General features: G+C 43.3%; 1 protein-coding gene across 6 annotated transcripts in view; it reads right to left on the bottom strand.

The window, feature by feature from the left end:
- Nucleotides 1-1,282: 1,282 nt before the first annotated feature.
- tcf3b (transcription factor 3b) overlaps nucleotides 1,283-14,590 on the bottom strand; it is a 37,503-nt gene continuing 24,195 nt past the window's right edge. For 2 of the 6 annotated variants that reach the window (XM_036521060.1, XM_036521064.1), the window contains exons 6-19: nucleotides 14,408-14,540; nucleotides 13,936-13,985; nucleotides 10,045-10,144; nucleotides 9,334-9,470; nucleotides 8,880-9,000; nucleotides 8,548-8,606; nucleotides 8,302-8,380; nucleotides 7,798-7,871; nucleotides 7,423-7,629; nucleotides 7,188-7,299; nucleotides 6,794-6,938; nucleotides 6,162-6,397; nucleotides 5,749-5,901; nucleotides 1,283-5,053 (exon numbers count right to left, since the gene is read on the bottom strand). In XM_036521060.1, coding sequence (XP_036376953.1) covers nucleotides 5,756-5,901; nucleotides 6,162-6,397; nucleotides 6,794-6,938; nucleotides 7,188-7,299; nucleotides 7,423-7,629; nucleotides 7,798-7,871; nucleotides 8,302-8,380; nucleotides 8,548-8,606; nucleotides 8,880-9,000; nucleotides 9,334-9,470; nucleotides 10,045-10,144; nucleotides 13,936-13,985; nucleotides 14,408-14,540 — 1,599 coding nt within the window. In that variant the 3' untranslated portion in view covers nucleotides 1,283-5,053; nucleotides 5,749-5,755. Of the gene's footprint in view, nucleotides 5,054-5,748; nucleotides 5,902-6,161; nucleotides 6,398-6,793; nucleotides 6,939-7,187; nucleotides 7,300-7,422; nucleotides 7,630-7,797; nucleotides 7,875-8,301; nucleotides 8,381-8,547; nucleotides 8,607-8,879; nucleotides 9,001-9,333; nucleotides 9,471-10,044; nucleotides 10,145-13,935; nucleotides 13,986-14,407; nucleotides 14,541-14,590 lie in introns of all 6 variants that reach the window. The other 4 variants (XM_036521058.1, XM_036521062.1, XM_036521061.1 and 1 more) reach the window with 3 other exon arrangements.

The raw sequence follows: 14,590 nt of genomic DNA, 5'->3' as shown, positions 1-14,590 counted from the left end.
AAGTATCTTCACCAGAGGTGGTTCCAACCCCTCTTAGTTTTAGTATTGCCCCTTGTTGAATGCACCTGGCATGGGTTAGCTGCTTGTCAGGGGCACACAAAAGAAGCCTGCATGTGTGTATGCTGTGAAGAGTTGAGGAGACCTAGCTGTGTGGAAAAATGTTGTTTTGAGTTCCAATTGCCCACCCGTGAAAGATCTTTTTTTTGTCCAAATACCTGCTTTGACTCTTGGCCTGTGTGTGTATCCAAACTGTGTGATGACCCTTGCCTGGACCTGACTGCTCTTTTGTCTTTCCCTGATAGTGTGCTGCCAATAAGCAGCTTAGCTGCCCAACTGAATAGGAAGGAAATATTGATCAGGCTCAACAGGGAGTTGGCATGTGTCTGTTTCAATGGTTGCACCATCCATTTTAAGTTGCGTTTCAACACAAAAGTCTTGGAGAATTCACCAAGGAAACCACATCTGTTGTGTTAAAATTATTTTAACACCCTTCCATGGTGACAAATCTATCACTGGGTCACAGTATGTTGTCAATAATCCCTCTTTTACAATAAGCAGAAGGGACATTTGCAACTCAGCACTGAAGAAAACTATTTGTAGTTGAGAGAAACTAACAGAAAACTATTTTTCGTTGTTCCTCCCCTAAAACAAGGTTTAGTCCTTAAAACCATGTGGTTGTCTACATAAGGTTTTTGATTGATCAAAGCTCTCCAATACTACTTGGAGCTGATGTGCTATTTGATTGCCTTAATACACCTGCAATCTACACTACTCTTTTTTTTTCCCAAATCACTGTCACGCACCCTAATTTAGGGATCAAAGCTTGTACTCTCATTTGGAAGGAAAAGGAAAGCTTAATGAAAAAACACAAGGTGTTTTAGGGGTCTATATTGCAAATGTACCTTGGTATGAGGATGTAGTTTAGTGTGGGGCCACTAGGATCAGTTCAATGACAAAGGATAATCACCATTAAAAAGAACTATAAGAACTTTGAGACAGTGACTGTCAGTCGCGCCGTTACTCCAAAACTGTGAGCTATAGCAGCATAAATTTGTACTGGCAGCAGCTGCAAGTTACTTTAAGCTGTTAAAAACAATGCCCACAAACTTGTCATTAACTCACCATCTGGAACCTGCATCATCACAAGGTTCAGAGGCATTTTAAAAAAAGAGACATCTGTGTTTCAAGTTATGGTAAAACCTTTATTACTTTATTTTTAAGTATACAAGTTCCAAAAGACAGACATTGAAAAAAGGTATACTTCTGTTATTAAAAATGGCACATTTATTGCTACATTACTGTTATATACAGGACAGTTCTCAATAGCTACTTTATATATATAAAAAAAATAGACTGGGACTGGAGGCACTCTAAGAACACAACAGCAGGCTGGTTTGTGTCCCCATTGTAAGTGTGAGACGCCAGGTTCTGTCAAGTGTCTGTGCTAAGGAAGGGTGTAAGACATAAGGCAGACATTCCATTGATTCTACTCCCTGTCCAGCAACCTACCATGCTCTACGGTACATGCCTGCACATCTGCAATGATAATAAGCATGCTGATGGTTTACCTGGACAGGCAATAAAACAAATCTGAATATCTGTTCTTGGAGGGGGGGGGGGGAAGATCAAATATTTCACAAGCAGTCGGTGTCAGCCACTGAAGAGCGGCACACTTTCCGAAATTTCCTAAGACAAAATTTGTCTGAGAAATGGGGGATTGGCATGAATGGTGAAATTTACAGCTTTCCCACATGACGGGTTCATACAAAACACCTTTAGCCATGGGTTTTGGGCCAGACAAGAGAAAATCTGAATATGGGCCAAATCAAGGCATGTTTATAAGGATGTCTAATATTAAAATACATCTATAAAAATCTGTAGATATGATTATGATTAATGACTGCAGTCTGTTCCACAGGTTTACATGTCTAATGCAAAAAGCTCCACATGCTGAGCCCCCTCCGTGGCTGGAAACTTGTGAATGAGGGGGAATTGAGGGGACGGAAAACAGAACTACAGACAGAAACAAGCGTCTCTTTGAACCCAGTTGTGTTGCAAGCTTCCTGGCCAGCTAGCAACACCAGTCAAGTGGCTATCAAACACACAAGGAAGAAAACAACAAAAAAAAGAAGGACTTGACAAACATACTCCATAATGCTACCTGAACAGTAGCTTGGAGAAATGGTCGAATCCAGTTTAATAATAAGAAAATTAAAAAAGATCTACAAAACAAGTAACATTTTGCTCTTTTTTCCTCATGAACGTTGTATATTCCATCATAATGAATGGACAGGAAAAATGCCAATTTTTCCCCTATTCCCATTTCCTTCTTGTAATAGTTTCCTTTTATAAAGCCACATTAAATTAAAGAAAAACACTCTAGGTGTACCGCACATCTCAGCAATACATGACATTATGCTTTTGAAAACACCTGAAATAAAGAATTAACTGAAAAAATGTTCAGGCACTGATAAGGTATCACTTTCCCATCATGACATTTGAAGTCTTGAGAATGAAAAGGCCACATGATTGATTTTTATTTTTAAAAAATAAAAAATTAACTTGAACACTTTCAGAGCTCTCCAAGACGTTACTACCAAGAAATGAACAAAGCACACTCCTGTGGCGACCTCCTACTGTGTATGCCTCACCTTCAGACAGGTCATGGACTCCAGTTTAAGTCAAACTCTCTCATTCGTTAGGCTTCCCTCCCAAAAATGCACTGATACTGTAGTCACACAGATGTTTATTTGCTACTTTGAGGGATGCAGACAGATTAACTATAACATTGTTAACTGAAAAGAACAGTATGGCTGCTTACAGCCCAGTGAACATGTCTGAAAATGAAAGCACTATTTGAACTGTACATTCGAAGGGTTGCATAATAACCATTGGGAATGACATACAGTCTCAAAGCCTGATGGCAAACATGTTGCCTTTAGATGCTATTTCAGCACTCTTTAAGAACACTCATCTTGGAAACAAGATGGCTCACTATGGGTTATGACATCATCCCTTCCCATTTAAAGGAAATTACAATCTGGGTAACAAAGATAAATTTTCCCCACTTTAATTCATCACAATGTAGAATTTCCTGATATCCATGAGAGGGCTGGATCACTGGACCACCACCCATATTTACACATGATGAGAAAGGGAGAATTATGAGTTCAACTTCAACCACTGAGTGCCAAAGTCCATTTGATAACCAGATATATTTTACACTGTATTTTACAAGTGGCAGTCGGCTTTAACACAAGTTGTATTAACCTTTATACTATTTCTAAAACCCTGCCAAAGCCCTCTGCCCTTCCCATAATCCCCCCACCCTTTCAAACAGCCTTTGAAAAGGAAAAATCCATAATGCTTTTTCTTCACTTAAAGATGACTGTCCAATTAGAGGGAAATTAAATTCATTAACAGCCATTTTATCCAATTCTCTGCTTTCTCCCTTCTAAAATACACTTAAACTCGCAACTACTTCATCTACAAATCTACAATGGATACTCTAATAAAAATATATATTTCATTTTGCTCATATTACATAAAGGAACACCCCTACTTTCATGTATACATGAACTGGACTTTGTTTCAACTCCTGCTTAGTGTCAATGTGAAGACGTGTGAATGCAGCATGTTAACACATGAACAGGAGGCCCAGTCTAGCACAGCAAGGAAAACAGCACTGAACACCATTCCATACACAGCATCATGGAGGGAGAGAGGTTTGTGGTTCAGAGGCCATCTTCCAATGATTTTCAACTCGATTCTTAGATCCAAAACACGTCTTGAATATGTGATTCTGTGGAACGTAGTGGAAAGCAAGACGGTTCTACGAAGGGAGGAACACAGGTGGGGTCTTAGATGATTGCCCAAAGTTTATTCACTCAGGAGTCCTTGTGCAGCAGAAAAAAAATCCTCTCTTCTTAAAATCTTACTTTCTGTTAAGTATTCTTGGCTTGCGCTCAGGGAAGCGTATAAAAGCATGCATGTTGGCACAAGGGTGCAGGTATTCGGCGCAGACAAGACGCCCAGCAGAGTCCCATAAAGGAGAACACTGTGCATGTCATAATGAAGGGAACTCCATTATTGACAGATGGGTGGATCCACAGGCATTCATGAAGCTTCTGTCTGTTCCTACCGTCAAGCCTTAAGTATCCTGTCAGGTTGGGCATGAAAGGAAAAGGTCAGTGGAACTAGGGAACTCCCGTTACATAAATGAGTGCTTTAAAACAGCACTTTTTCTCCTTTATATCAGACAGTCTCAAGAGCGGTGTGTCCCACTTGAACAAGTATGTGAGGGGCAATACTGTAGTCTCTCCACATTTTCCCTTTGTCTGCGGAGTGGAAGAACAACTTTCTAAAATCAGTTTCAGCAATGCTGAAAACATGAGATCCAGTCTGATGTGTGTCCCTTAAGTCCTTGCCTCCTTTTGTGCAGAGAGCTAGGAAAAGCCCTCCAGCTCACTTGGGTGGTGAGTTCAGATCTTGACTTCACCACTGATACTGGGGAACAGATTTTTTTTTCTGTGCTGTGTGTAAGACTGTACCATTCAGTTGGGAATGACAAACTAACTTTGAACTTCAAAAAAAAAAATCTATTACTCATATATGAGCAATTCCAAAACAAATTTTGTTCCAAACATGTGAGCAATTTGTTTAAATGTCTCATATAAAACATGTAACAATTAGGCACAAATCCTTGTGATTTAATTTCCTAGTTTGTTAGGTTTCTTTTCCACTGAGCAACATTCTCAGCAGTGTAAAAGGTCCATTTGCTGTTGGACACTACTCTTCCACTGCTCCATAATGTCATGGAACCAAACACATATGTATAAAAAATAAAACAAAAAATCTTCACATTTGCGCTGGTAGTCATGGTCAGGAGTGCGGCCAGTTGGCTGTGTCAGTTTTGGCAGTACGCATGTGTGTACGGTGTGTGAATGCGTATTTATACTTGTTTATACAGACAATATATGTACACACACACTGAGAATGATGGAAGAATAACATAAGGCCACATCTTCCAAGAGCCCAGGAAATTCCACGGGATCTGTGGAATCAAAGAAGCACACATTAATCACATCTCAACAAACGCAATCCCAGCTCTAGCCATGTCAGATAAAATCCACTACACTTCAAATCAGGGAAAACTAAATTTTCCTTCAAATTGATTCGTATCAGATGAGATTTCAAACTTTTTTCAGTTTGGGTAAGCTTTAGATCATTCATAGAACATTCAGAATAAAGTTGCCATACATGCTGTACCCTTGATTTTCTGTTCATATTTGGTACTTTCTCAAGTTAACTGCAGTAGAAATGGAAAAATGTCAAAAATGCTGCATTTATTATTGGAAGTCTGCAAAGTTTAGTACTTTTGAGTGTTTTGTTTGCAGCTGAACTTTAAACTGTTTGCTTTCATACTGTCCAAAACTGGTGGACCAAAATTACAAACACGCGAGTTAGGTTTCAAACGTCTGGGACCAGTACTCTGTAGAGGAACTGGTTTGTTTTACTTTCAGCATTTCACACATACTGCTACAAACTGCACTTCCATTCATATCAAACAAACAAATCAGGTGTGAAATTGCCCTTATTCTCTTGGTTGAACTGTATGTAATGCCTTTTCCAGTGGCAACAGTGGATCAGTCTGTTTTTAAATAAGATACACAAGATGTCTAAAAGGCACATTGTGTCCTATGAGTAGATGATAGCTCTTCAGCAGGGACTGTGTGTGCAAGGACTTACCTGGGTGTTACATATGGCTGACAGGATTATGCCCGTCCCCACCAAGGCCAGGGTGACCCCCTGATAGCTGCATCTGGGAGTCTCCCACCACCCCGGACACTTTCTCCTCCTCGCGGCGCTTCAGACAGGCAGCCTTTGGATTCAGGTTGCGTTCTTTGGAGAGGAGTAAACCCGGCATGAGCCAAATATGCGAATGACATGACAGCACACAGTTCAACTTGTCAATGACTAAATTATACCATGCAACAAGTTCAAAGGAATGGCAAGGCATACTGCAAATAGAGTAACCACAGACACCGGCCTTCTGAAGACCTCTGTGCATTCTTCTGCCAAACCATGCTCAATGAACTTACGCTAACAAGGGCACTAGCAAAACCACGGGTGGGCTGCCTGATTGGACCCATGATACCGACCTCGCACTTGTTGCTCCAGGTTGAGTATAACATTGACGGCCTGATGGAGGATGAGCAGTTTGGTCTGAGGTTTGTCGTTGCTGAGGTGGAGCTGGCACATGCGGCCCAGCTCTTTGAAGGCCTCATTGATGTCTCGAACCCGCAGCCTCTCGCGAGCGTTATTGGCCACCCGCCGCTCCTTCTCGCGCTCCACCTTGACCTCTGCTGGAAGGTCCTCATCATCGTCCTCATCTTGACTGCAGGTTTAAGTGAAGGAATAGGCGAGACAAGCATTAGCTAAACATTCATTCATTCATTCCGTCCACCACCAAGAATATTACACATTAACACAGGAATGAGTAACCTGAATCAATGGCAAGTCCATGTAAAATAAAAATGTCTGGGTTTAAAAAAATAGTAACAGAGGCTGTCTAGTATACCCACAATCTAGCAGTTTGGTATTTTCAGCCTTTGAGGGATTTAAGACCATGAATTTCCTTTTGTCTCTTTGATCCTGTATGTTTTTTTTTTATCATGCTTTGAAATGTCAAGGCTACTGAAAAAGTGCAGTTGATTTAAGCACATATGGAGCTTGTGGAGGTGGGTGTATGTGGCATTAGACAATCAGGTGAGACGGGTTCAGGAGAACCCACCTTGTCCTGCCGCGGGACACCTTTCCATCTTTCTTCTCATCCTCAGACTTCTCTGCAGTGGAGTTCTCCTCATCCTCTTTGTCCTCTCTCTTGATGTCTGAGCTGCTAGAGGAGTGTGTGGAGCGGGTCATGCCTCCAGACAGACCTGTGGAGACAGGTGGAGCCATTTTCTCTATGTACTTCTTCTGATCAGTGCATACCATCTCTACAGTAGTGTTCTGTGCCAAACACGACCCACAAGGTCAATCTATTCCATCAGGGTATGCTGCAGGGCAATCAGATGGAATCCTCGGTTCCCTGATGGGAATGGGATGACTCCATAGTGGCAGTGGCAGTGGCAGTGGCAGTGGCAGTGGCAGTGGCGGGGGGGGTGGGGGGGTGGAAAGGTACTCACTGGTGAAGCCCTCAGTTTGCCCGCCAGGCTGTGCGGGGACTGAGGCATGGTGACCGTGCAGAAGCGCACTGCTCGGAGGAAGGCCTGCAGAGTCCTCATGATGACTGCCCATCTGAGAAAATCAGCAAAGCAGGGAGGTATTTCAACATACTAAATCAACGAAAGTCAAAAGTAACCCGTGTTTCAAGCTGGAGAGACAGGGCAGCAGACAGGGACAAAAGGGCGCTCATCTCACCATGGCAGGGTGACGGTTGCTGAGGGCCAGCCCAGCATTGGAGAAAGCCTGTGCCAGCCCCCCCAAGCCTCCATTGTGCACAGAGGACACCGCACTCAGCAGGTTATGCATGTCCGAGTGAGCTCCCCCCATGCTTGGGCCCTGCCCCACAGCATGACTGCGCAGCACATGGATGGCCTCCTCCAAACGGTCCTCCATTTTGTTCTGCTGCAAAGGACACACACACACACACACACACACACAATCAGGTGGGCAGCAGCAGATGTCAGGGGACTAAGGCATTAATCATCAGAGATTTAAAATAGTGGATATTTTGTAGTATCTGGCAAATATAGACAGTTAACGGCAAAAAAAAAAAATCCAGTTATAGCTTACCAGTGCTTGCAGTCCACCCTCATAGTTGGGTGATAAGGCAGCCTGACCAGAGGGTCTGGGCCACTGAGATGCAGCTGCTGGGGAGAAAACACATGGAATCATTCACATCAGATATTACAGACATCTCCGCTGACGTAGTTTTACTGAAGTCATTGTGACTGTGCGTAAGTGAAGCAACACAAAACAAAAAAAAAATCTCAATTACAAGTCATGTGATGCATTAACTTGACACTGCTACTGGCTAGTTAAATGGATTTGTGAAATTCACGTAGGTTCTCTTTGTGGACAGCAGATGGAGCTGCAGAGCCACTCTCAGGCTTTTGTCGCTCAGAGTCATGGTTTCATGGCATTAGTGAACGGCCTCCTTTGCAGCACCCATTCAGCAGTGAATGACGTTGCTAGAGTTCGGATACTGTTCGCTGCATCTGTGACTAACATGCTCTCCACTTTGAATATAGGCTACTCTGCAATGCCCCTGTGGCCTTGGCTCTGCTCACAATGTACCTGCAATGCCCTGAGGAGAGCCCACTGGAGTGGAGGGGGTGGAGGAGAAGTTGTTGCTGTTGTGGTCCGAGGGGTAGATCTATAGAAAAAAAAAAAGACAATCTGCTGTCGGACAGTGTAATAGGAAGTGTACCAAAAATGTAAATGGAACTGTCATTTCAAGGAAACCTTAACACTCCACAGAGTCAAATTCATCTTTTGAATCGGCACAGCCTGAAGACGCCACTCTGAAAGAGCTCCACTCACCGAAGCTAAAGCCTTTCCAATCTCGTCTCCTGAGCTCCCTGCTGTGGTGCCTCGGTTGGCTGCAAGAGATTAAACGGGAGAGAAATTTGAAGACCTAAACTGCTGCACTTGTACACCGTACGTCTTCATTTTTTTATGCTTAGAAACAAATTCTCTGAAGCAATGCTAATCAAACCGGACATCTTCAAGGAAAATTAACTTTAAATAATAAATCCCGTCCGACTGAGGAGAACATGCCTAGAAAAAAGGTACATTTCAGGATGCCAATTAAATCATACTGGGGTAAAAACATTCAACGGTTGTGCATGCGTGTATTATGTCAAGCGCCATACCCATGATGCCATCTGTGCCATTGATGGGGGGCGTATGATTGGAGACGCCATATCCCCCTGAACTGGAGTGGAAGCCGGAGGGCAAACTGCCGTTCACTTCACTGCCATGGAGGGGGTAGTTCTGTGGGGACAAAGGCAGGGGTTGGTGCTACTGAGAAAGGCACAGAAAACAGCTGGATTGCAACCATGCAGTGGGCTGAGCTATTTTTATGGCTTTGTATCCATGTGTATCACTGCATCAACATTATTGTTCTAATCATCGCTTGTCTGCCCTCTACTTAACCTACTCTGCATTAGAGACCACAACACATAAGAATACACAGGACACACCCAAGCTAAACTGGCGTCAAAATGGTTTCTCGAGTTCTGAAGTTGTCTACGTTTAAAAGTCTTCTGCTATGGCAAAAAAGAAGGGAAAAAAGGCACTTGAACAAAGTGAAAGGTGGTGTCTTACCATCCTGTCCTGGGGGTTGATGGCAGAGAAGGGGCCCGGCTGGCCCATGTGAGGGGAGTTGCCCAGCATGGTAGAGTACCCCGGCTGACCCAGTGGCCCAGAGGTGCCCCAGGGGTCTGGGGAAGGGTGCAAGGGCTCTGGCAACACAATGAGAGGATGGTGAATATCCACAAGATCAACTTTCAACTTAATTCATTCTTCATTCAGCACTAGCTTCTCATGTTGAACACACAGTATCTATTCTGAAACTTAAGGACCAGCTGAAACAATTCCAATCCCATTGTGGTAAAAATGTCAAATTCAATTAAATCTAACTTAATTCAAACCGACTCAATTTTTTTAAGTGAAATGTAAACTCAATAGTAAAACATATGGGTTTTGTCATTTGCCTCCTTTCACATTTCTAACAAAATAAATCCACAGATTTACTGATGGTTGATAAAATTTGTAAAATAAAATAAATGTAAAATTGTTATATAATGAAAACTGTTATATTTTTGGGTTGACAGAAATAAGCTGAAGCTAAGCAAAAAAAAAAAAAAAAAAATACAAAAAACTAAGTTTCAGTTCACACTCTTTAGCGCCAAATTCAATTCAGTTGCAAAAAACTTGCAATAAATTTCTTAAATTAACACTTGATCATGATTAAATTGGAAGTGAGCACATCCTTTCAAATGAATGAGGTCAGGTTGAAATGCAGGCGTTACTAACCTTGCATGTAGAAAGAGCCGGGGAACACTGTCCCTGGCTTGGACGCAGGGTATCCAGCACCATCGCGGGTGAACTCCTCCCCGGAGGTGGAGGCATAGACCTACGGGAACCAAACATAACAGCGTGGTGACTCAGTGGTGTACGGTCAACACACTTCAATACAAAGACAAAGGCACCACAAAATTCAGCTGATACTACCTCTAATACAGCTCTAATAAAGCAATTTCAGCCTTCATAAATACTGAACACAGACAGGGCAGGGAGGTGAATACAGCGACTGCCTGAGATGATCATTTGCAAACATAAATAGCAGCATTTATTTGGCATGCACTTCCACTGAAGTGTTTGCGCTCCTCGCAGTGGGCAGCAGCGAGGAGAAGCAGAGGGGGCAGCCGAGGCTTGGCATGGAGGAGAAACGAGCAGCGCTGTGGGAAAGCTCATCACACAGCACGCGCTTCCTCCTTCCCTGGAGCCAAGGGAAACGGCAAGGCTGCTGACTGCAGCCCCTTCTCCACCTCCCCCTCCAACTGCACGCTCAGCCGGGACTGCCCCGCACATGGGGCAAGCAGCACCGCTGCCCTCCCACTGCCAGCCAACCCAAAACTTAAACACATGAGCAATGTCATTTTCTTCAACGCACTGGCTCCTATAGTGTCCAAATGCCTGGGGACATTGTTCACCACTAAGAGGGGATACATTCAACCGACATGCAAGTGTCCAAAAGTGACCCTTCTGTACTGTGCCTTTAGAGAGCTTTGCAGTTAAGCTTTTTCAGCTACGCACACAGGTTAAAAGTGGGAAAAAAAAAAACTCAATTCTGTAGAGACGCACACTTGTGCCTGCAGTTCTGTTACAAACCAGAACAATGCTATGTTACGCTATCAACGCAACTGAAACCTAAACTGAGAGGCTTATGGACAGAAGCGGAGTGGCCATCTTCTGCCTTCACCACGTGCTGATGCTCAGACACCGACCCATGAAGCAGGCAGGCATGTTATGGTTCCCCGTCCATACACCTTCATTACTCATTGCTATGTTTTCCATGTATGAAGAGACAGAAGCGGAAGCAGCAGAGAATGCAAATCCAGCACTGAGTTTTTTCTGTAATGTGATTTAACAGGGAGAAGTGGAAAGGGAATGGAGAGATGCACTTCTAATTACAGAGCCATCTGCCCGTTCCTGGACCCCATCCAACTCCACAGGCAGCTGGGCTGAGGAGAGGGGGTTGGGGAGAGTGGAGGGGGGAGGGCTGAGGGGGGAGGGCTGGGAGAGAAAGGCAGGGTGAGAGAGGTTGCAACAGTGAGGGGGAAAGAGAGTAAAAAATAGAGGGTCTGACCTAATGGAGATGGAGGCAAGGAAAATGAGAGCAAAGAACAAGGGTGGGAAATTGGAATGAGAATATAGTAAAGCCTAGATTAAGCATATGGAAGGGGGAGGTTCCACAGCGGACGGGGTTGGGCTGTCGTGGGTACCCCTGCTATAGAAGTCTCCATTTTAAAATGCTGAGCAGGCTTTTCGGGGGAGGCTTTTGAGTTTGCCAAAAGTACAGGAGTGGGGATGGGGACTGTTGTACACGTGAGAGACGTAGTTGCTCCTTTTCTGAGTATTACATTTACATGTCGATGCATACAACACACTGTTATCTCGAATGAACTGAAGAGAACAAAATCCATTTTATAAAGCTGCAAGAAAGACGGTACATACAGGGCACAACTGCGCACATTTCAAAATGTGCCATCCCCTTAGACAGTGATGTGAGTGTGTACATGCTTCAATACATAAGTGCAACATACACCCTACACAAAAAAACACAATGTAACCTTCAGTAAAACCACACAAACAAGAGAAGGTTGGATATGGTTGGGATGGCCACAAAGCAATCAAAATGTAGAAGAATGATCCTATATGGTACAACAAACAGTTATAAATAGAGAGAAAGTCAATTTATGATGTAACTGATGTGCCATATTCTGACCAAAATTAGTAACAGTTCCACTTGCCAAAAACAAGCATTTGAAGTTACCTCTCAAATAATACATGGCTTTAATGACAGGCAAAAGCCAGAGTACACCTGGATTATTACTGCAGGGTTTTCTAATACACAGAATAGCCTGGGCCACAGCGCACAAGTATAAAGAGATTAAAAAAGATGGTGTTGGGGCGGGGGGGGGGGGGGGGGGTGTTACAGGAAGAGGTTAAAGCCTAGATTCCACGAGACAGAAGTAGCAAGCAGCTCTTAATCTGAGCTCAGACAGAGACATTGATCTGGGAGTATACCATCTCTCAACTGGGTCACACTGACAAAGGGAGGAAAAGAGAGTCCCATACACATAGGAGTAGTAGACATTTATTTGCACCCACTCCTCATGGCTTGGTTTAATTTGAAAATCAGCAAATTTAAACCACCTTAAGTGATTTCTACTGCATTGAAAAACAAAAAAAATTGAACACTAACTCAAAACTGATGCAACATGCCAAAACATACCAGCTAACCTGTACAGTAGGTGTAATTCCACAATATGTGTACTTGGACACAGGGACCAGCAATTGCATTAATTATAAAAACATATTATGCTCTATTTTTTTAAAATCTCCTACAGATGGAAAAGGCCACTTTAAGGGTGACAGTGTCAATGTGTAGTGGAGAGCTTTAGCTAAGTGGTGACATTAGGTTGTATTCCCATATGCATGTTCACTTTGAAGTGAACTTCCACTGGCCTTTTTCCTTTCAACTCTGCAGCACATGTGAACAGCAGCCACATTTCCTTCTGAAGGAAATAGAAGGGCAAACTGCTTTGATGTGAAAGATGATTTACAAGTTGATTTCGAACTGGTTGACTCCTTTTCATCTGTGCAAAGCGCTGTGAGCCAATGTTCTAGTTTTTTTTTTTTTTTTGCACAAGACACATATTGCCCCACATTGAAGAGGGTGCGATTGGATGATGTGCGTTACTCCACTGATATCATCCCAGCAACTTGAGCAGGGATGATGAATTACAGGGAGCCTGAGAGTAGTTAAACAAGGAAACCCTTGACCGACCTGGCTACCCATCTCTGGTGGAATGAAGCCAAATTGTTCCATTGCTTTGGGTCCCTGGTCACTTCTGGCAGATGACACAAACGGTTTCCAACCTCAGCCACAGGGCTCTGCCTGCACTCAAGATGACTGCCTTGCTGAGTGAGCCACTTGGGAGGCCCACTTGCACCAAATGCAATGTTTGTATTGATATTAGATGTTCTTCTGCTCGATGTTGAAGGGAAATCGAAACAGTATGAGTCGTTTTGTACAAGAACAAACTATGCCAGCTCTCCGATTTCTTTTCACCACCAAGAGCAGTAAAAATCTCCTTCAGTCTGCAATGCATCATATTTGGCTGCATGGTCAGGCGTTACATCAATAATAAATATAAGGTCACCAAGTGTAGCAATCCAACATCTCCACCTCAGTCTCCCAAAGCAAGGTAGCTGGGTAGCCAGGCACTCTTCTTGTTCTACAGAGGGGTGGTTCTGAGGTGTGCCCAGCTGAAAGTGGTTACACCGTTTCAGCAACATATCTTTAATTAGCAGAAGAGACCACATTATTAGGTTGTGCTTTATAAAAGGTTGATTGATTTAAGGATCTTAAATCAAGGAACTGCACACATTGGTTATATAAAGGGAGGGAGTTTCATGAGTCAAGGCATTTCCACTAAAATCAAGTGGCATCAATGACATAAGGATAATCACAAACACTAGGCATGATCAACTCTGACAGTATTGTGGGCATGAATCACTAGAAGGCAAAATTCACAGCAGCGTTAAAGCAACTTTGAGTCATGCCCTCAGTATGTAGTGGAGGGAGTTAGCTGAAGGGCGATGTTGACTGTGTGGAGAGGAGAAATGGACACTCACAGAAGAGGGCAGGCCAGGGGGAACTTTCCTTATCTTCTTTGGCTGGGTGTCTGCAGGGCAAAAGAGGGGAGGAAAAAATTATGGCCATTGTGAAAACAATTCAAGATTGTGTATTCAAATACTTTAGGCACACATTTTACAACAATTTAAAATCATAACACTGCCGGTTCTAACTTTTGAATACCTGTAAAACAGGCATATTTAGCTTTGCAAAAATTTTGTTCAACTGCATGAATATTTCAATCAATGAATGACCTGAAAACATAACACACCAGCTAAATTTCTCATTCATTTTAAAGAGTAGATGCAGGCCCCAAGTATTCTTGCTTTGTCAACCTTATTCATGTTCCATTGCTACTCTTGCATCATATAATAATCTGCAACATCCTTTAATCTGCCAAATTCCACATCTGGCAAAATACCTTATCGACCAACATGTAGTAATGACCCCAACCCCCTAAACATATCTTACCAATGTTCCCCTCTGAGGGCCGCCTACGGGGGTTGTTGGGATATGAGGGGTAGAACTGAGAGCCAGACTTCAGGCCAGAGGGTGACATAGCATCTGGGCTGGGCATTGCCATGTCACTGGGCAGGAAACCAGGCTAGACAGAAACAAGGAGATCAGGGTCAGTGCAAAGGGAAGACACACACA

Source organism: Megalops cyprinoides, chromosome 2 (assembly GCF_013368585.1).
Source record: "Megalops cyprinoides isolate fMegCyp1 chromosome 2, fMegCyp1.pri, whole genome shotgun sequence".
Lineage (NCBI taxonomy): Eukaryota > Metazoa > Chordata > Actinopteri > Elopiformes > Megalopidae > Megalops > Megalops cyprinoides.
This window is presented reverse-complemented; position numbering and strand designations above follow the sequence as displayed.